Genomic DNA, 21834 nt, shown 5'->3' with positions numbered 1-21834 from the left:
CGCCGGCTCCGCGCGCCCCACACCAGGCGCGGGCGGCCTGGCCACTTACGCGGAAGAAGCCAGCGTCCATCTTGCCTCCTCCGCCTCCTCCTGGTGGCAGAGCGCTCCCGTCTCCCGGCGTGCACCGCGCCCCCCTCACGCACGCACGCGGCTGCAAAGCGCCTTCCTGTGTCAACCAATCCGCGGGCGCATTGGAGGACCCGCCAGCCAATCACAAGGCAAAGCGTCTTCTCTCTCTCTCTCTCTCTTTTCCTCCTCCTCCTCCCTTTTTTTTTTTTTTTTGGCGAGGGGAATTGTGGGAAACGAGATGAGAGGCGCCGGCCAATCGGAGCTCGAAGCCTCTTTCATGCCCCACCCACACGCCAGAGAAGGCCAGGGTCACGTGATGTCTGCGTGTCAACGGCGCCTGCGCGGGACAGCCATGGGAGGGTGGGGAAGGGGAGAAGAGGTGCGCCTGGAGGGAGGGGAGGTGGAGTTTGCCTGCCACACGTTACATCCATAACCCGCAACAACTCTTGGTTCCAAAATGAAACCCTGTGTGAGACCGGCTTCAATTGGGGCCCATGTCCCCCCGACCCAGCAGCCACCAGGAGGTCTTGGGTAGGAACCTCACTACGCGGCATGGCGTTGTCCTGCAACTCTTCATACGCTTACCCTTCCCAGCTCTGGCACCCAAAGGCGGCAGGGGATCTTCTCAGCTGTGCAGGTGTGAGGGAGGCCAGGACAGGGCATCTCCCACAACTCTACATTTGGCCCAATAAAACATGAACCCCCCCAGAAAACCCTTGCTTCTCGCCAACTTCCCGGACCGACCGTGATGCGCTAACCTAAGGCAGAGATTGCTTTTCTGACAGCTTCGGTTACTTGTACTGAGAACAACACTTAATCGAGACAGAAAGGATTTGATTCCAAGTCATCTCCTGCAACGAGTCATCCACTGACGACGTTTCGAGTGACAATGAACAGCACTTCCGACTTCAATGACCTTGATGCCCTGTTTCGACTTCGACATCAGTTTCAACTTTACGACACTTGATCTGATGTGCCGCGACACCAGCAAACAAGTTCACTGCATCACCCATCTCCCTGGAGAACATCTGTCCAAACTTCCTGGAACACCTTCTTTAGGAAAGCCGAGGAGACTCCAGAAGAACCTGCAGTGGAGACTCCTGAGAAGACTCCAGCCAAGAACCCTTCAAAAAATCCAACCAAGAGTCCTTCAAAACATCCAGCAGTCACCTCAAAGAAGTCCTTCCAAACCAATAGGATTGCTGTTTACAACATAAGTACATTAATGTAGCTATATTACTCATCTATAATTAATTGAATACAAAATTCTGGGGGTTTTGGGGTGAAAATAGGGTATCGGGCCTTGGTTCAGGAACCAATCCCTCGTTTATAGCATTGTTTCCCATGGGAAAATCTGTTCCGAGTTACAGCATTTCAACTTGAGCCATGGTTTTCAGGAAACAGTTGTGTCATAAGTCTGAGGACCGCCTGTACAGAATTAAAAATAAAAATCCTTTGGATGGATACAACCCTTTGTATTTTGGAACATAACCCAAGGGCGGGCAATTATTTCAGGTGGAGGGCCGCTTACTGAGTTTTGGCAAGCCATCGTGGGCCACAGACAGGCATCTGGGGGCAGATAAATATTAACTTTCTAACTTTTTTATGGTCCCCGTGGGCCAGATAGAATGGCCTGGTAGGCTGCATCCAGCCCACAGGCCACATTTTGCCCACCCCTGAATAAGCTAATCTAACTGGAAGTACAAAGTAATTTCCTCTGTTACTTGATTACACCTGGGTTATTACTGCAGTTCCCTCTACGTGTGGTACCAGCTCGTGTCCTAGACAAAGTACTGGATTAGACAGCTCACTGATTTGATATGCTGTGGCAATTCCTATATATAGTTAGAATTTGTTCCATATTAAAGCAGCACTGTCTACTTAAAAAATAGCCTTCTACCTGAATAGTGGGCTTTTCTTTGTATCTGAAAGAAATATACAAAATGTCCACAAGAGGAAAAAAAGAGGATTCCTTTAGGGTTGATTACACTGCACTTGTGACAGTGTGGAGCCAAAACAGCCTGCATGGTGTTTTCAAGCCAACAGAATCTATTGCGTTTTTCACAAATCCAGACTGGAGTTGCTGTTCTGTTGAATCAGTGAAAAGTGCTTTGATAACACGAGGCAGTGGTGAGTTGTTTGTAAATGGAGATAAATATCTGCAGCCTTGGCAAACACAGAACCCATGAACAAAGCTCAGGATTTAATTGCTTAGTTTTATCTGTAGGGAAATACTGCCCAACACAGTGCTGTCCTACCATGCAGCTGGACAGTAGGTGGAGCCCTATGTCCTCTGCTAAAATTTTTCAGAGGAAAAATACAGAAAGAAGAGCCTGTTTGCAGGGATTTGGCTATACAAGACTTTTGAGAGCAGGAAGTAGGGACATTTTTCCTGGACTGGCACCTTCACATCGGTGGAGCTGTCATGCCAACTGTTTAATTCTCTGGACCCAGTCTCTCTCACACTTCCATGGTTTATGAAGTCATATACAAGCCAGAAGGGAGTCATAGACACCAAAGTAGAAATATCTATATACATGTGAGCCAAGCTCACTTCATCATCATCTGATTAAGGGAGCTTGGGCTTGCAAAAGCCTGGGCAATACACATAGATATATCTACTTGGTTAGTCTGTAAGTTGCAATCTACCCTGCCTTCTATTTGACTTCAGACTAATACAGCTACCTATGTCAGCCTACTATGCAGCCAGGGGAAATTTAACTATTGCCTCAGTGACCATGGCCAGACATTTGGTTCCCCAGGGACAAATAGCAGCAGCACACCTTGTGCCACTGCTACTTGTCCCTGGGGAGCTATTGTGCCATGCGTGCAGCAGGTTACCCTGGGTGGAAGGGGGGCCTGGGGACAGCAGCAGCCGTGCTGGCCCCAGCAGCCTTACTTGGGGGCCAGGGAAGCGACAGCCACAGTACTCCCTGCAGCTGGGAGGCTGGCCAGGCTTTGGTTTTGGGCAGCATGCGCTGCTGCCATGTGCAATGCCACACTTTTTTTCCACACAGGTTTTGACCCCCAAGATCTCCTGGGGTCAACTCTACCCACACTGCATGGTAGCAGCACGAAGAACGCCTGAATGTGTTGTGTGTGGTGCTGCAGATCAGTCAGCAGTACCACATACCATGTGACCATGCTCATCTGGACATGGGTGGTAGGTGCAGCATTGTTGTTGAAAGTTCATTTAATAAATGGAAGGGACATTAGACAATTTGGGCTAAATATTCCTTTTGCTGTTGCTTCAGGTTGCCTTTTAAGAAATATTTTGTGAAATAAAAGGAACGTTACTGCCACCAGTTTTGGGGATCACATATCTGTTTTGTAAGACAAAAGTAAAAAAAAGTCTTAATTTTCACAAAATAAAGTGCTGTTTATTATTGCTAAGCAAACAAATACTTTTAAAAACATTTAAGACCACATCAAATGAAGTGTAAAATGTTGCATGAGTCACAGCTCTATGTACACATACTAGTAGCATTTTCCAATAGGTGTCAGTGAAAGAGATAATGTGGCATACTATTCTGGTCCCTTGAGGGATGGCAGGTGTGTATGGGTCAAGGCTCAGAATGACAGAATTTATTTACACCAGTGGTTCTCAACATTTTTAGATTCGAGACATCCCTTGCAATATACTCAAACTGCCCCTTGCAATATACCAGCCCTTAGTTTTTGCTAGTTTTGTGACTACAGAAAAATACTAGAGCAATTCTTCTGCTGCAAAGAGCTTATCGGGCCCACAACAGGTCAGAATGATTTAACACTGGATTCCTATTTGAATTCTCTGGATTCATCATGTGAATCAGGATTGCATACCCAACAGTGCTAACATTGTGTAGCACCCTGGATCACCTTTGACAGAATTTCAGTGTACCCAAGCTCCCTTAATCAGAATGCCATGGGACACTGGTTGAGAATCATTGGTTTATATCATATAACAGGTTGTAGTAGGGAAGGCTTGGGTGTTTTGCTCAGTAATGTTGTGTAGCATCTGCATTTGCTTTCTCAGAAACTGCATGATTTCTTGGTGCACATCTCTACACACCTCTGTCCTTCTGCCTCTCCTCCAGGGTGCATTCCCTCCATTCCTTTGTTTTGCAGGCTGGGAGCTCTAAAGAAGATCAGAGATCAAGTCCTCCCTTTTCCATTTCTTCCCCTTCCTGGTAAGGCTCAGTCTTTCGGCAAGTGTGGAAGATCTGCTTTCTAAGGATGCAGCGTCCAGGGCCACTGAATAAAAAAAAATACATAGAGAGCTATTAGATGTAGAGGGATAGTAGAAAGGAAAAGAAGTTTATGAAAAGGCATTAATAAAAATACAAAGCAGGGCAAACTTGCATCCACCTGAAAGTCCAAAATGGGAGCAGGTTGGTCTTCACTGCCTAGTTCTGCAAGCCAATACAGAGCCAAGCCCCTGAGGCACCGTATTAAACCCTCCATCTCTTTCTCCCCTTTGAATCTCAGCACAGCAAGCAAGCATTTTGCTCTGGACATGGACCAAAAAGCCACCTTTTATGTTTTAGTATCCATGTTACTCTTTTATTCATAAAAATCAGTTTAAATGACCAGTTGCTGATTTCAAAGATTACTTTGAATGGTCTCTAAGACCACTGAAATATCTACTGCAATGTTTCTCTTCCTCTTTGTAAGGCACTGATTTACGTTACTAGACATACTATCTGCTTGCCCTGCCAAAATACGTACTTGAGTTTGCTTTTGGTTTACTTCTAGCACACACTCTTTATTTTGTTTCCTGTGACTATCAGCACGTTTGAATGAACTGGTTATTTCAAAAGGCAGCTTCTTTGTTTTGTTTTGAACCCAGGCATGTTTGGCCACCAATTTCAAAAGGAGGAAATTGAGTGGGGGAAAAAAAATTTAGACCCAAAAGGAAGCAGGGGAAGTCTTGTAATAATACATGTACCTGAGCTTCCTTCCACAGTGGGTTTCAATTTGGGGCTCAACTAGGCCTCCCTGGGGTCCTTCAAGTCCCTCTCCTAAGCTCATTGCCAAACTACACTGCTCTCTCCAGGTGTCACAAGCTATCCACTGCCACTTGCAAGTGGTGGGTTCCCAGCAGTATGCCATTCATTTCTGCACAATGGAGTGTAGTGGGCATGAAGGATGGCCCCAGATTCTCTATTGGCTTCATCTACCCAGAAGCAGAACTGCTACTGGTCCTTTCCCTTTTGCCCACAGTGCTGCCATTCCCTGCCACACCCCACTTTTTACAAGTCCGTTGCAATGTCTGAACAAACATCTTTATTTCCACAATAATTCCAGAACGGGCCTTCCCCTGCCAGTTCTCTACCATGGCTGAAGCAAGGGTATCCTCCAAGTTGGAGCAGGCAGCTTGTCTGACATTTACTGAGGCACAGGTTTAACTTTGTGCCAAACCTGTTTGCTCAAGTAGCAAAGGTGTGCTTGCAAGGGTAGACTGTAAGGAAGAGACACTTTTCCAACTCTTAAAAGTTCCACTCACAAAACAACTTTCCCAACTTCAGCATTGGCAAAAATGAGATATCACTCAAAATAGTGAGAAAATGCTTGTATAAACTTTCTGAGCTCCACTTGCTTCCCTGACCTTAATGCCCTTGGTTGGGCTTGATTATGACTCTGCTAAGCTCCTTCATTGATAGGGGAAGATACTTGTCACACACACAAACTGCATAAATTGGTGAGCTCCACTCTTCTTTTTTAACACAAGAAATTAAACTGTTCACTATGGCATTTAAATCACCCCTGGGCATTCTGGTTATCCTCACCTGAGATAGCTGGGACAGTCTGCACCATTGCTGCTGTTCTAGGCTCTCTGCAAGCACTTCCTTGCATCAGGTAACTTCAAAAACAGGAGCACAGTGTTTCTTCCCAAGCAGAGCAGCTGGAGACTTTGACAGTTAGAAACAGATTCCAGAAAACAAAATAGTAACTTCCAAGAGGTGCTGGGATGGTGGGCAAGTACTTCCTACGTTGGCCAGCTTTTTGCCTTTAGAGCAGATCACCTTGTTCTTGCTTCTTGTTATGCATTTCAACTTGAACCATTCAGGGGGGTCAGGATGGCTTATGGCAGAAGTGAAGTCAGTCTCAAATGAGCGGCAATGAGATTGCTTTCAAGTTTCAGGCTTTTTAAAAATCCTTATTCAAAATCGAAAAGTTTAATTAAACTCCTATTTAAACGACAACTATGTCCCAAGTGAGGCTGGCCTTCAGCCATTCACAGAGCTGCCAGGCTAACAAATACAGATCATTAAAACACACCAGAAAGCCTGTGTATGCCTAAGCTGTGAAATAGGAGAATAGTAGACCACAGCAGCCTTCTCTATGAAGCAGCAGGAGATATCAAGTGGCCTGCTAGCTAACTATACACCTGGATCTGTACTAATACAAACCCCAAAGTGTAATTTAAACTTGCAGAAGCAAGCAAATTCAGAGGTAGAGGTTATGCTTTATTCAGTTCATTCTCTGTTGCGCCTAGGTATTCAAGCATGTGATGTATTATTATATGTAGACTGGGTGTGGAAGGGAGGAGGTTGCCGTTCTTTAGGACTCTCCCACATACATCAGTATCTAGGGGCTTTTTGCACAAGGTGGATATTAGATGAACAGGCTATACAGCTTTCTTCCAAACCATTATCATCTATGCTGTCTGCCAGCATTTAGGCATGCTTTAATATCTGGACACAATGGACCATAGAGTATGTGACAAAGCAGCTGCTGTGTGTGCTAAGCCAGTGGGCCTGCAAAATATCCTTGGGAGATTTTTGCTGAATTATTGGACACCCACAACAGCCCAGGCACTTGCGGTTGCTTTGAAAAAAAACTATTTTTACTCCAAAAAAATAGCTGAAATGTAATCCGCATTACAACAGGAAATTCAGTGGTGTGTGTGTGTGTGTGTGGGGGGGCGTTAAATTACAGAAAAGTGCATGTGCACGTGCACATACACGCACACACATAGACAGTATCACTCACTTTCCATTCCCATCCTCTCTTTGCCCTCTATTAATTTAAAAATAGAAGATTCCGCTGCCCCCACCATTCTGGGAGTTTGTAAAAAACATATAAATAAAATAGTTCCCAAGCCAAGAGCAGTTTCAGCTGCTACCTTAAAACCCCTAAAAAAAAAGGGGGTTCAGGTGGATACTGACAGAATGATCATAAGAGTTTTCTTTTCTTTACAGAAAATATCACATGTGCACCCTCTTATCTGAATCCCTCTGTGTTTGATTAGAAATAGGAGAGGCAAACCGAGTCTGTATGCAACTCTTACTTCACATTACTACCCCTCATGCTTAATACACAAAATAACATACAAGCAAATTCACAAGTAAGTCTTAATGCATCCAAGCATAACACACAACTATAGCCTTCACCTGCAGATCTTTCTGCTTGCTCACTGCCAATCACTACAGGAGAAGCAGCGGCCCAAACTCCTCAAAGTAATCAAGACTACAGGAAATATATAAAAGATATTTTTGGCACTTAATTGTTTTCTATACAATTAGAGATATTAAGTCTTTTCCTGGTAGCTCGCATCCACCACAGTGTTAGATCAGTCACATAAAAAAGGTACTCAGGTCTTTTATTTTTCCTCAGAAAGAAAGGCAACATGGCTAGTTCCTTCCTGTTTGGTTTTGGCTTCATAGGCAAAAATCTTGAACAATGATAATTCCAATGCCAATCCTCCTCCACTCGAGTCACAAGCCTGCGTGAATAAAGGGTCTATCTTAGTTTTCATTCTTCCAGAAAACAGTCTTTTGTAGGCAAGATAAAACATCCAGTCATCTGTTTTGCATGTGGATATCCACTGGTATAAAAGTTACTGTTGTGGGCTGCTTTATGCTGTTGCTATTTGGTCCTAAAGGAGGTGGGGTTGTGGCTTTGGAGCTCTTGGGTTCCAGCTCCCGTTTTACTCTCATGCGCCTGCAAAGAGAAATACAGTTAAAATCTCATAGTCATTTGTTGCTTAAAGGGATGTAGTCTCTCCTAATCTCAGTGTAAGGAAGGACTGCCAAAGCACATAAAATCCACTGAAGAGGGTTCAGCCAGATTTCATCTCAACATCACTAATGACTAAGCAACATGGACCTGATAGTCACATTGGTCCTTCCGTATCTCTCCCAATTTTTCCCACGGAAGTGTTGACACAGTGTAGTTTGGATTGTCCTTGGGATTTCAGCAATTAAGTACTGACGTGGCATGATAGCAGCTGACATGATGACAGTCTTTGATTTACCCTGTTTAAATATAGCAAAGGATATTAAGAACAAAGTCCTGTACCTGTTATACGTTTTCAATAGGAGCAGAACCGCTGTAAAAATAATAATCACTCCAACTACAATGGCAGCTACTATTGCTCCAGAACCTAATGAGTTGGGAGGGGGGAGAAAGAGAGAGTCTTGTTTAAATTAGTCTTGCAAAATTCTTTTCACACAGAGCACAATTATTTAATTTAAACGTCTTATTTTAAAAAAAAAAAACAACCACAAAAATTAAACTTGCTGCTATGATTTATTTTCACCAGAATAGCAGTTTGAACTACAAACACTAGGAGGGAGCAGGGGAGGGGGTTATCAGCAAATACCGAAGCACTTAGTCAATCCTAAAATATATACAGTAAGTAAAAAGAAAAAAAAGAGAGAGAGACATTCTCTACTGGGGAGGGATTCTCACACCACTTGGCTTTCATTTGTGTTTTGTGCACTTTGCTGTGAGACAATGGGCCAGCCTTTTTTGTTTCTATTTTTCCTTCCCCTCTTTGTCTAATTTGTATGGTCTGTGGGGCAGAGACCATCTCATAATGAGTATATAGGTGCCTAGCTCAAGGTAGCTTGTACTCTAGGTTGGGGCCTTTAGGCATTACCATCACACAAATAATAGACAGCTACTCATCATGCCTGTGATTAGACACATATGTCACTTTTGCAGGATCAGGCTCTATGGATCAGATGTTCTTAATTAAGTGATCTTCATCCTAAGTGTAGGTGAAGGCTCTGTGCCTGGGCTAGTCATTTTTTATTCCAATTCTACAAAATTAAGCTTTTAAAATTCTATTCTATTAAATTAAGCACTTGTCTAAATAAGACAGTCAAGAAAGTCTGCCAGACTTAACTTGTAAGCAGGTTAGTTACAACTGAGTTAAACACCTGTATGGACACTTACTCAGAATTAGAGTGGCTTTAATACAAGGTAGCTTTATTCACTTCCAAAGTTATTTAATGCACATCTTTAGTTAATTCAGATGAACTTTCCTAAATGTCTCAGTGTATTTTAACCTAAAAGTTATCAGTAAACATTTCCCCCCCCTAATTTTAAACTGCCAACATCAGTTTAATGGCCCAAATCATCAAAATAAAACTGGACTAGGCTGACTATATTCCTACTGGAATACAAGAATGATGCTGAGAAGCACATGCTCACCAGAAGCCATGATCTTACTCTATCGAATACTGAAGATGAATTTTCAAGTTGTTAACAAGGGAGCTTGCTTAATTCCATTGTTTAACAGTATTTACACATTGGAATATTTTCAGGAGCCTTTTCAAAATCCAACATGGATGCATGGCATTTTAAATAGTTTAATAAAAATAATCAGTCATAAGAAGCTTTCTTACTCTGATAAAGAACTTGGTCTCGAGACTTTGTGGTCACATTTCCTGGAAACTGGGGATCACCACTGACTGCTGGGGCAGCTGTCGTCATCTTGATTCTGGCTAGACACACAGAAAGAAGACTGATTTTACAAAACACTGAACTAGCAATTGTTACCACCCATTTGTGATAACTGGACAATAGCCAACCAGCTATTTTGATCCTAAAGAGCCATTTGTGACTGCGTTACAACACGAGTGCTTCCACTGAAACAAGTGGGTGAAATCCAGGCACCGAGGTAGTTTTGCCAAGGACTTTCATTGAGGCATGATTTCACCCACAAGCAGCAGAGGTATCAATCTAGTCCTAAGTGACTGATCTGCTTATAAATGTACAGCATGTAGCACCAGAGATGCATGGGATGAAGTAAGCAATTCCAGGCACTTGAAAAATGTGTTATTGCCATTTCACAGTACGAGCTTCAGAAGAGAAGTTACAGCACTGACAGGAAGCAAGCGGCAGTAGTCAAGCAAATTGTTGCCATGTGGCTCAGTAAAAGCATCAGACAGACTATAGCTCTTAAACATTCTGCATTTGAAAGTGAAAATATGGTAAATCCCATACAAAAACCAACAATATCCTACTTGTTCAGAATGCAGCCGATGGTAATGACGATACTCCAATGTCTGGGGCTTTGCTTTAGAAGTCAAATGATAGAAGCTTTTTAAGGACAATTGTATTACACACACCTGCACAATATTGAAAGATACCCTCCAGGATGACAGATTTTTTTCAATTTCTAAGTCAGTAAATAAGACAGATTTGAAAATGAATCAAGAGTACAGCACCTCAAGCATAATGGCTAAGTACAGTCAAAAAGCCTGAGGCTGAATCGATTCAGTCTTTACAGGCTAGTGGAAGATGTGGAGATGAAACTGAGAAACAACTGGACATGCATTTACTTTTGATTCAGGAAATGCAGCCTCATGCCTGCAGTTACCAAAGCTAGTTTCTTCTTCCATTACAGCCTGGGCCCGCTGTTACTGGAAGTTAAGTCACCTTAAATTGAAAATCTTGCCAAGTACTTCAAATAAAGAGCCAGAAGCCGGGCTCCCAAACTAGCACTGTGATTTTCAGAAGAAGTAATAGGACACCCAGATCCAACAGGAACTGCTGGGTATTTGGCCATTTAGAAAAAAAATAATCAGACTACTTCTGTGGAGACTTCAACATAGAATGAACCCCAGCCCTAGGGCAATGGCCAAACTCCCATTGATTTCACTGGGGCAAGGATGTCATCCTAATTTTGAAAACTTTGCCCCTCAGATGGTGGAACAGGAAGATCTGACCCTTGTCTGCCACTGTGAAGTGCTATGTAGACTGCCTGCACCATAGCAACAGTGCCTCATCCTAAATTTATGAAAGTAATAACTCGTTCTATTAATTGATATCAACTAATGGGAAGGGGAATTCAGACTGTTACTGGAAGGAAGGGAAACAGACCCTTTTCCCAGTGTCTGTCCCAGGGTATTACAAGGTTGATTCAGTTAAATGGCTCAACTCTAGTTTAGAAAAAAAATTGAAAATAACTCTCTCCCGGAATCTGTAACTGGGTCATTCTCCTCCGACTGAATGATTCCTTTGTATAACCGAGGCCAAGTTACTTTTGTAACATGATGATCTACTCTGGTCATAGATCTTTTCCCCCTGAAAAGATTTTTTGAACCATAAGCTCCTCCAGCCCTAGACCATGGCATTTCGCAAAGAGCTTACGGTGGTCATAAAACCTATAACTTGGTGTCGAAGATACTGCAGCTTCTCCACAAAACTGCATTGTCATCATCCCCCACCACCCGCTGCAGTTGAAAGACCACCGTGGGGTACGGTGTGCATGTCCAGTGAATGAACGCAGCCAAAAAGGCATCTCAATACTACTGGATGGCAGCGATAAGATAGAGCATGGGGTGATGCTGACCAGGTCCTCGAGTGCCACAGCAACTGCTCAGCTCCATGCGACTCAGGACAGCACTCCCCGGTGTCGCCAGGAAGTTTTAAGGATGGAGGAGGGAAGAGGGGGCCTGTCCCCTCCTTCACCCACCATATCCACCCCAATGAGGCTTTACAGGCTGGGGATGGCTGAGCAAATATTTCCTTTAGGGGCCTGATTCAGGGAAAAATATGCTGAGCTTTCAACCTGCACCTGACTGTTCACTGGGTGCAGAAGCACGTGCTTCAGATCCTAGTTCTTTCTAAGGACTAATTAATAGGATATTAAACCTTTCAGTTCCTTGTCCTTGGTTCAAGCTAAGTTACCACCTGGATCAGCAGCATAACAAAGAAAGGTTGGGGGCAGGGTGGATTTGATTTAAATCAAATCGAGCTAAATCATGATTCAAATCACTGGTCAGGAAGCCTTGATTTAATCACTGTTTTCTACAAGAAGTGCATTCTTGTTGAATAAAGGACATCAAACATTTAACTTCTTGAAACCTTGCACTTTCGGACAAAGGCAAGGGCTTGACAAACTTGCAGACACCCAATGGGGCTGATGGGTGAGTAATTATCAGGTCTGTCATCTCATCTCCATATACTGCTCTTAACGAGGATGTCATCTCTGGAGACAACACACTCTCCCTATGCCTGAAGAAGGACGTTTGTGCCCAAGAGCTTGCAAAGAACAATCTTCCCAACTATTTATTTGGTCTAATAAAAGATATCACATCTACCCAAAGAACCTTGTCTGTCTATGATCTCTAGAAACACAAATCCATAGTTTGAGAACTGAGACTAAGCATAATGGAGATGCTTAATGGGATCTTCTAGAGTGAGCACTCAATCCCACTGGATAGAGTGGTTTTCTTTAATCTTTACTTTAATCTAATTCTATAGAGGAGCCTCTGGGAACCCCATAAGATTGGGCCTCTAGTCCATGGCCACTTGTGACCTACTTATAAAACTTCTAAAAAGGTTACACGAATATATTATCTCAAATAGTATACAATTAGAAGTTATAATTCCTATTCCATGATGATATCTTTGAGTTTTAATATAGCTTAAATTAGAACTATAATTATATATATTTTTAAAAAGCATCTTAACAATAAAACCAAAACATTCAATTAAATAAAAACAAATTTTAATTTAAAAAAAAAAATCAATTTTTAGAATTAAAAACATCATTATTTTTATCCACCCTGGTTGGGGAGAGGGGAGGTAGGGTGATTCTCATGGCAGTAGCCACAGATGCCAACAAGGGGGGGCAGTGCACGTTGCATAAAAAATAGCAGATTTGGCTCCTGCTTTCCTGGTTACCACACTGCCACCAGCAGCCTAGTTGCGGCTGCTGCCCTGTGGCGATTCAGGGCGCGGAACTGCCCAGCTACGTCTCTGATCTGGCTATGCTAATAGCAGCTGGTGCACTGGCATTTCTGGATGAAATGCATCTCTGCCTTAGAAGCCTGTAATCTCACCTGAAGTCACAGGTTCACCTGTTAGAGGAAGGATGAGTCTGGTCTGCAGACTAGGACTGGCTTTGGAACAGCCAGCTTGGGAAAACTGAATGCGTTGCAAGTCTCTTTTCATAACGCTATCATAAACCTCATGGACATGAAGGGGGGGGGTGGCTTTTGAGAACTGAAACGGGGAGCGAGGAGCAATGTGGAGTATCGGTCTCAGCCTCACCCCTGTGCCTTGGATAAGCCTCTCTGCTTGGTTTCTCACTTCTGAAACTGGGAAAGTTGCATGTTGCAAGGATAAAATCACACTGGAGTCAGTGAAAAATCTCCTGTTAGTTCCAATAGGCTTGGGATCGCATTCTACTTTGCTTGAAAAAAGTGCTTTAAAACTAACACCACTGAGTAGATGCTACATAACAAGGGTTGTATGGTTTGCAGCCTCCAAATCCACTTGAAACACTCCCTCCAGGTTACACGCAGGACTGTACTTTACTCTGTGCACACACACCTGCTCTCAACCCTAAGAGCTGCTAATTTATGTGTAATTTGAGACATAAGGGGACCTGATCCTGGGGAAATATTTCAAGGTGAATGCAGACATAGCCAGAAGAGTTGTGCCTTGGGCACGTTTCCATTTAAAACACCTTTGGAGATACAGTATGTTTGTTATTTTGGCAATACCACCATACAGAAAGCCTTCCCTGCACCCCACAATCCCAGGGACTTCAATCTGAAGGGACATGCTCATTTGCCAGAGAGTCCAGGGTTGAAATTAAGTAGACAAACAGCTCCTGCTACTGCCTGAAACACCTGGCAATTATAGAGGAGGGTGGTGGCAATGGTAGAGAAGAGATAGGGATGGATTGTGTTTTTCATCAGAGCTCAAATTCAAGCGTTTACTTTTTGCCATGGGAGGCAGGTGCTGCTCGGGGAGAAATGTAGACTTCAGTGTTGAGTAACCTAGAAAAAGGGGTCTTTTATGTCATGAATGAATAATGGGACAATTCAAGAGAGACTATTGGCATCAATTCCCAGTTTAAATGCTGGGTTATAACGGTAGTCAATTTTTGCTGAATATCAAGCCAGCCATTGTGTCACCTGCAATAATATTGATACTTCTATCACAGCTGCCCTCTGGGGTCTCCAAGCACAATGAAGTAATTGTTCCGGCTCCATTGACACATGGTTAAGAATAATATCATTCCTGTTTTCCAAGTGGGGAAATAGATGTTGAAAGAATAAGTGATTTGCCTTCCCCTATTTACACTACTGGTCAGTAGCAACGTAGGGATTTTGGCTCTTGGTTCTATTTCTCTTGACTATCACTCTGCTTCTCGTCAACCCCAGCTGGCAAAATCCATCACTTAACCTCTGGACCACATTCTCCGGTAATGCACAGGACAAACTAAGAGCCGTGAAAGCACTGGATAAAACTAAACAGCCTGTGTAATTAATTAATTTCTTCATTAAGAAAGCTGATTCAGTGACCATGCTAGCTGTTAGCAAGGGAAATACTCTGTGACTTTCAAACTTAAGGGCCTAATCTACTTTTCAGCACTGAAATATGGGTTCCTTCATCACTTAGATCACTTCACCAGAGGGTATCAGCAATCTTGACGCAACGATCAGCAAGCAGCCTGCGAAGGCAGTGAAATTATAGCGATTCCAAGGGGTAAGAGTTAAGCGTTCAAATCTCAGATTTTCAGTGAGATTTCTGGGGCTTCCCTAAGTCCCCACCCTATACACCGAGTTGTTCTTTTCTAATGGCTATTGGGTGGTTGAAAGACAGATGTTTAGTCTCAATCCAATTTTCTTTGGCAAAAGATCGAGGTCCAAGACTGCCACCACACTTAAGAAGAGAGGCCAAGGACTCAAACCCAACTCCCCTTTCTCTATTGGAGATGCTCCCTCCAGGTCAGCGTTGAGAAGAATTATTAGTCGAGACTCACATTGGTGTTAAAAGACTCCAGTTCCCATTGACTCAGGGCTTTCTGAAGCTGCAAAATTCACTTGCACTCAAAAAACTTTTAATGCAATCCGGCATTTTTCTCTTGTCCAGGTTCAGACTCACTAAAGACAAATGACCTGCTCCTGTCTGCACTGCATGTGACACTCCAGCTCCTTGCCTGGCCCTCCAATGGCCCTCCAATAACCTGACAATCACCATTACTAGCTAAATTACAGAAAACCTCAAAGTTTTATCTTGTTAGATCATAGTGAATGTAGAATTGATCCCTCTCACACATTTATGGAGCTCTGTGACTTTTCAAGGGTGAGGGAATCAAGCAAGTATTCATGGCAGGACACAGAGAAGGCAAATGTGTTCGTTTAAAAATCGTAAAATTCAATTCAGTCCCCCAAAGCTGACAGATCATCCAGACTCAACCCAAACAAACAGACTCAACAGCCAGTTCAGTCATGTACTACCTGGTTCGTGTTATAACAAAAAGGAAGCTCCAAGAGCTCCAAAAACATGGCCTTAAAACTCAGGCAAACTTTTTTCAAACAAAATAAAATAAAGAAAATGTGGTTCAGTAAGCTTTGAATGCGTCTGAATTTACCTTGCAAGGTTCTCAGGAGGAGGCAGAAATCCAGGTTCAAACTGCCTGGCCGGCAATCTTGCGTAAATGTGGCTGCAGGCAAAAATAACAAAGCTCTGTATGGAGAGTATGCATGAAGTGCAGATTCTGATGTCAGACCAGTGCCTTTATGCAAGTGTTTGTCTCCTCCTGGCTCCGGCTCTTCGCCCTCCGCATTTAGTTGTTAACACACACACACATTAAGGAGCATTTAGTTTCCTTGTTGAGGCTGGGTGATAATTACATAAAAGCTATGACCGTTTCTGCGTCCAGCCAACGGCAGCTGCAGCCAAAGGAAAAAACAAACCCGAACCTACAGGTGGAAGGCCAGATGCTGCAAAGACTTAAGAGCCCCCAGTTCCCACTAACTGAAATGCTCAGCCTCCCTGAAGAAGCCGACCCACATTTTCCTCTTCTGGCCCACAGGAAGGGCCTTATTTCCCCTTCTTGGGTTTCAATCATCATAACAGCTGGGATTTTCAAAAGGAGCTCAACTCCCACATTTCATCAAAAGCTGGCCTCCTAAATCCCTTGGCTCTTTGAAAACTCAACCTTGATTACTAAGCTGAAAGCTCAAAAAGCTGAGGGTGCTCCTTTGGAAATCTGCATATTTTCATAATGGCACCATTACTCTAGTTGCCAGACTCCGCATGCATAGTTAAAGAGATGCAGTGAGTGCATCTACACGTGCATTAATGCACTTTAGTTAATGCACATTGAATCTAGTACCTCTGGGTGTCTATACAGGAGTGCAAAGGCTGTTCTGACGCATTGTAATTACAGCGTGTTGGAGCAGACTTGATCAATAAAGTCTGCTGGAGTGTGATAATTACTATGCTCCAGCAGCCTCCCGTGTCTCATACTTCCGCGTCCCCACACTTTAGTATGGTGGTAGGAGCACTTGAACTAAAAAGTTCCTCAAATGAGCTGTCAGAGCTGCTCTAATTAAAGCAGTGCAACCCCCCCCCCCCCCACACACACACGTAAAAGTGCCTTCTGTTGTGAGCTACTGAGAAAATGTACATTAGCCTATCTTAATGAGCATTAACTAAAGAGCACAGGGCATTTTTACACACGCAAATGCCACAGTACTGGGTGCTTTGAAAAGCACCCGGTGCTGCGATGCTTGCAGTTGTGTAAGTGGCAAAACGCGCACCAGCGCTGAGAAAATGGTAGTGGCGTGCTTTTGAACTATCAGAGGTGCTTTAGTTCAAAACTGCACCGCCACCATTTTCTGCACACTGACATGCATTTTGCCACTCAAACAACTGCACACAGCGCAGTGCAGCACAGCGCGCGATCAGCTTGTGATGAATCAAGTCTGCTCTGAAGCAGCAGATCTCTGGCACAGCGCAGGATGAAAAAGTATGTGTATAAATGCACACGGTTTAAGTGAGGTTTAATGCACATTAACCTATTTTAATGCACATTAACTAAATAGCACGTTTTGTGACATCTGAATGTACATTAAAATAGGCTAATGTGCATTAAAGCACACATGTAGACATGCCCAGAGTCACCTGCTCGCATGCCAAGCATTTACGTTGCTTTCTAAAGAGTTCTCATCTGGCAATGGTGTCTTTCATCTGTCTGGAATCCATGGCAAACCGAGTATGGGAACCTGTGTAATGACGACACAAACTGAAGTAACACTTATACATCTCCTGAAGTGTCTAGATCCACAGTGTTATGGGCACAATCCAGAGGAAGTTAGCAGCATTCTGGGATAATTAGGTCTTTGGGGGTTGTGTGGTAGACAGAAGTAGTCTCAGGAGGAGTCCAATTTGGCATCACTGATCCAGTATGTGGAGGGCTGTGTCCTCAAATCCTCTTGGGGTCCACAGGAGGCTCAAAGACTCAGCATCTTTAACAGAACAGGCTAGAGACTTCAAGGACACTTCTGAAAATTTGGGTCCAATTTCCTTGCCCCAAAAGGCTGAAAGAGTCTGCATCAGGCTGGATTGGAAATCATGATTTCTCAAAAGTTCAGACTTTTGCCTAAACCAAGGGACCGTATGCTCCTTCCCTCCTCCCTGCTGTTGTGAACATACTGTTTCTGCTACAAAACACCCTAGAAACCCCATCATGCTGTCTATGCCCTTTACATAGTCGCAATAAGAAACAGTCCCTGCCCTGAAGAGCTCACGGCTTAAACAGACCAGACAGAGGTTGGGAGAATGGAGTTTTTATCTCTGCTGTATAGATTAGGATCCAAAGCGCAGACAGATGAAGTGACTCAGTCAAATTCACAAAGGAAATCTATGGCAAGGCTGGGAAGGAAACCCGAGTCTCTCCAGTTCAAGACTATCCTTCATCTCTCAGGATACAAAGCTCACACAGTTCAAATACTCCTTCTGTTCCAAATGAGACTTCCATTTCCGAGATAAACTAGCACACTGAGTAGTTTATGCTGAGCTCGGGTGCCTTTTGCTGAAAGAGTGTTTTAAAAAAAGAACCACAGTAGGGCAAGAAAGTCCTGGATAAACTCTTATTGAAAGCTAAAGCCATCCAAGAAGAAAATCTGCTCAGTTCAGGGTGTGTTTCGGTATATAGTACAGCTCTTCAAGAGTCATTTACCAGAAATTGTTTGCTCGAATGGCTGGATTTCCAGAAGGTTGACTTACTTCATTGTTTAAGTTTAAAAATGATTCATTTTTTAAAAATCCCAGAATCCTCTGCTTTTTAAACAAAACTGCCTATTTAGATGCAGTAGCTGAATGCTGTGTCAAATATCAGTGGATATCTGAGAACCATTTTGTAGTATATTCATGACATTAATGATGGAGGTTTTCCTTTATTGTCAAAACTTTTTAATTAGAAGGCTCCTTTAAAACATTGGTTCTTTGTGCAGACCGACTGTACATATTTAGCTTATGAAAGGACATATGAGAAACACTAAACCAACTGGCCTCGTGTCAGAGTCTGATTTGCAGAATGGATGGTATGATCAGAGGTTTCAGGGTGATTTAATCAATCCCCACTGATAAAGAAGTGTGATATGTTTTATAGTAGGACAAGGAGATGAGAGCAAGAGATCTGTTATAAAATATAACCTACTTGTTTATGCCTCAGGCGGGACAGCCCTCAGCACAATGCCAGAACAGGAATAAGAACCTGGTGTCCCAATTTCAAGTCCCCTCTTCTAACAGCTAGATCAATCTTTGGTGCGTGAAACAGGCCTCCTGCTTGGTGCTGTTCTGATATATAATAGGCAAGCCATAGGAGGATGCATGCTTTATTCTTGCTCGTATATTTGCTTTCCTTCTTTAAGGAAAAAAAACAAAAAAAACCCCCAGCTTTGAAGAGTGAAAGATTTGATCAACTCTTACCTGAACTCAGTAATAAAGGTTAACCTGGATTTTCTGTGATTCTGAAGTCAAGGCAAACTATGATGGCTGAGAAATCCTCCTCTACAAGACCCAACAAAGAATTAAATGCAAGACTCGAGTGATAAAGCCAGTACACCTACTTATACACCTTAAATCGATGTAAAACAGTGAACCAGCCAAAGATTCAAGGACGTGTTCAGCCTTAAAGGTGACATACCTGCATCTCACAAAAAGGGAATTTGATTTATCTGCTGAGCACTGACAGGGTCAAGCATTTACAGGTCACTCCAGCAGTGGGGGATGTGTATTTTCCAGTTAAAGATTATCTTGAGAAATGGATTCAGGCCGGAGCCGGAAAAAGGAAAAAAAAATGCCCTACAGTATGAAGCTGGGCTCAGTGAGGCATTGCCTCCTGTGGGATAAGGAAAAATCAGGGTGCTATTTAGAAATCACCAGCTGCCTCTCAAAGGGAAAGCAGGATTGGAGAATAGGATAAATGTCTACATTTAAGCCTAAATTAAACTTTTTTAACCAAGCCTGGTTTGACAATCGACTTTGAAGTCAGAACGGTTAAGTGTTTGTCTCTACTGCCTGCACAAGGGTGACCAAGGAAACCCGAGTTAAGTTGCATGTTGGTGGCAAACATATTGATCCGAGTGTCACTTGAGCTACAAGGACAGCCAGCCCTGGACCATGCCCTGCTACCTCCAGATCTAGCTTTGTTGGCAGGGAAGGGCTGGAATAATCTAAAACATCCCCACTTTTTATGAAATTCTGGGTTTTGCAGAAGGATCAACAGCCTCCACCTACTTCTGATCACTCAAGTACAAGCACCCCCAGGCTCCACGATGTGCAAGACAGAGACCAGTGCTATGTGTCCAGACCAGCTGCAGGCTGCAGAGGACTGCAACAGAAACCCTTAATGTTCCTTCGGCAAACTACAGAAAAAATAAACCCAATGCCCCTTCTACTTCCTCCTCCCACTGTGACTGTCCATAGATGAAGGGAGAAGCATTAGTGAGGTGGGAACAACAGCACCCCATGAGATTTCTAACCCAGCTCCGCGGAGGCCAGAATCAGTTTTTGGTGCCTCCAAACCCACTTTCAGTGTCCTGTGTCTGTCCTTCTGCAGCAGTTTTCTACCACAGAAGAGCACTTGGACCCTGAAATCTCAGGAATTAAACCACTGGCTTAAGCTAGAATTCAGACTAAGAATAGAAGCATTGACTAAAAAGTCTTTTTTGGCCAAGCAAAAGAAACTTGTATTTTACAAACAATCTTACTCAGCAACAGATTGTAGCAAATACTATAATAAATCCAAAAGAGATTAGGAAACCAAACAGAAGCACTGCAGTGTCAGACACGGCCAGGTTTGAAGGCTATATTTGGATACAAAACTAAACAGCCTCAGAGCTGGGATCCAATCTCTCATTCCCCATTTTAGTTTCAGAAGCACCTGCGGGAGAAATACCTCCTGGTTGTTTGCCTAAATAGAGAGCGGATCGTCTTCTTCCGATATTGCTGCAGCACCTTGTACATCATGAGCTCTGCTATCCTGAAAGTAACAGTTCTCAGTGTGGGGAGACCACGCAAGGCTTGTGATGTATACTGTAAGCGAAGGATAGGGTGGGTGGGCGCTGGGGAGGTGCCAGCTAGGAGCTGCATGTAAACCACGGATGAATTCACTGCGAAGATACGAGAGGGCAAATTCTAACCCGGTGGCTTTGGGTGCCACCGGGTTGAAGGCTTCCCATCAGCAGATAGCCCTGGCCTCATCTGGTCCAATGGGAGTAGAAAATCCAAGAAAAGGACTTTATCAAGACAGGATTCTTTACTGCAGGAGATTCAGGTTTGACCCTCTCTACAGACAAGCCCAGCATAGCCTCACTGCCAAACTTCTGGGTTTGGAGTGTGCTGGCAAGTGTGGAGGAGCAGGGCATAGGGTGGGTGCACTCAGCCGTCTCTTTGCCAGGACCTCTTGCCACCACGGTGTAGACAAGCCACAAGAGAGCTCACAGAGGACATGGTCCCTACCATACGAGGTGCTGCCCACACATACACAGCAAGAAGCAACCCATGTCCTGACAATCCTACACTCTAAATACAGACAGCAGGTAGGCAACAGGTAGCCTGATGTATCCCTTTGACAGAGAGATTTAAAGGCCAGATATGATCGCTCTGAGTGAAGCCGTAGCTCCAATGGGCTTGCCCCAAGGTCACACAAGAACTCTGGTGTGACCTTGGGGCAAGCTGGGTTAAACCATGGTCTCCAGGGTCCCAGACCAGTGCCTGGACTATCAGAAGACATCCCGCAGGGGTAAATCCGGGGGCAGCTGCACTGGTGCAGCTGCACCCCTCTGATGCCAGCTCCACCCAGACTTTAAAATCAACTACCTGGGAGGGGCAGCAGCATTTCTGTTTAAACAAGGCTGAGCAAGTCAATTGACTTTATGGCTCATTCTGACCCTGATCTTTGTTAACCTCTCTCCACTCCACAGGTGTTAACACACCTCTCTCCTTCTTAATGGCATTGATCTTCCACTATTCAAACTATTCTTTCTTCCGCAATCTTGCTGTCCATTCCTGGTAACGTCTTTTGCTTATTTTATAGCCCTGCAGACCATTTTTAGCTCTAGTTAAAAACCTCAGCTTGGGTGTGGTAATACAGGCATACCTCGTTATACCCGCAATATCTCTGAGGTATGCCTGTATTAACTGCCATATAGAAATGGCTGAGTGAAGCATTGGAGATGGTCAGGAAGGCTAGATTTGGTTTCATGAATTTAATTAAGAGATGTACATTTAATT

General features: G+C 43.7%; 2 protein-coding genes and 1 long non-coding RNA gene across 12 annotated transcripts in view; 1 reads left to right on the top strand and 2 right to left on the bottom strand.

Moving 5' to 3' along the window:
* The window catches only part of SRRM1 (serine and arginine repetitive matrix 1), a 27301-nt gene extending 27146 nt beyond the window's left edge, over nt 1–155 (bottom strand). For 9 of the 10 annotated variants that reach the window (XM_019547618.1, XM_019547617.1, XM_019547619.1 and 6 more), the window contains exon 1: nt 50–155. In XM_019547618.1, the coding sequence (XP_019403163.1) occupies nt 50–70 (21 nt within the window). In that variant the 5' untranslated portion in view covers nt 71–155. The remainder of the gene's footprint in view (nt 1–49) is intronic. The other variant, XM_019547627.1, reaches the window with a different exon arrangement.
* A 233-nt stretch (nt 156–388) lies between these two features.
* LOC109318396 lies at nt 389–3661 on the top strand. The gene is made up of 2 exons (XR_002103241.1): nt 389–1296; nt 3087–3661. It is a non-coding gene; the product is annotated as an uncharacterized LOC109318396 (long non-coding RNA).
* A 565-nt stretch (nt 3662–4226) lies between these two features.
* On the bottom strand, nt 4227–15703 carry NCMAP (non-compact myelin associated protein). The gene is made up of 5 exons (XM_019547616.1): nt 15680–15703; nt 9687–9785; nt 8353–8437; nt 5838–7995; nt 4227–4302 (listed from the first exon to the last, which is right to left on the bottom strand). Exons 2-4 carry the CDS (start codon nt 9772–9774, stop codon nt 7854–7856), a joined length of 315 nt encoding a protein of 104 aa, XP_019403161.1. The 5' UTR covers nt 9775–9785; nt 15680–15703; the 3' UTR covers nt 4227–4302; nt 5838–7853.
* Between the last annotated feature and the right edge of the window lie 6131 nt (nt 15704–21834).

This window comes from Crocodylus porosus, unplaced genomic scaffold, assembly GCF_001723895.1.
Source record: "Crocodylus porosus isolate Cpor-Errol unplaced genomic scaffold, CroPor_comp1, whole genome shotgun sequence".
Classification (NCBI taxonomy): Eukaryota; Metazoa; Chordata; order Crocodylia; family Crocodylidae; genus Crocodylus; species Crocodylus porosus.
The sequence above is the reverse complement of the archived record's forward strand: the minus strand, read 5'-3'. Positions and strand labels throughout refer to the sequence as shown.

Bases quoted from the DNA above. Each gene is read 5' to 3' on its own strand.
- NCMAP (XM_019547616.1), bottom strand. From the start codon at position 9,774: ATGACGACAGCTGCCCCAGCAGTCAGTGGTGATCCCCAGTTTCCAGGA. The intron at 8,438-9,686 runs GTAAGAAAGCTT...CCAACTCATTAG, and splicing joins AGACCAAGTTCTTTATCAGA to GTTCTGGAGCAATAGTAGCT. The intron at 7,996-8,352 runs GTACAGGACTTT...TTCTCTTTGCAG, and splicing joins CTATTGAAAACGTATAACAG to GCGCATGAGAGTAAAACGGG.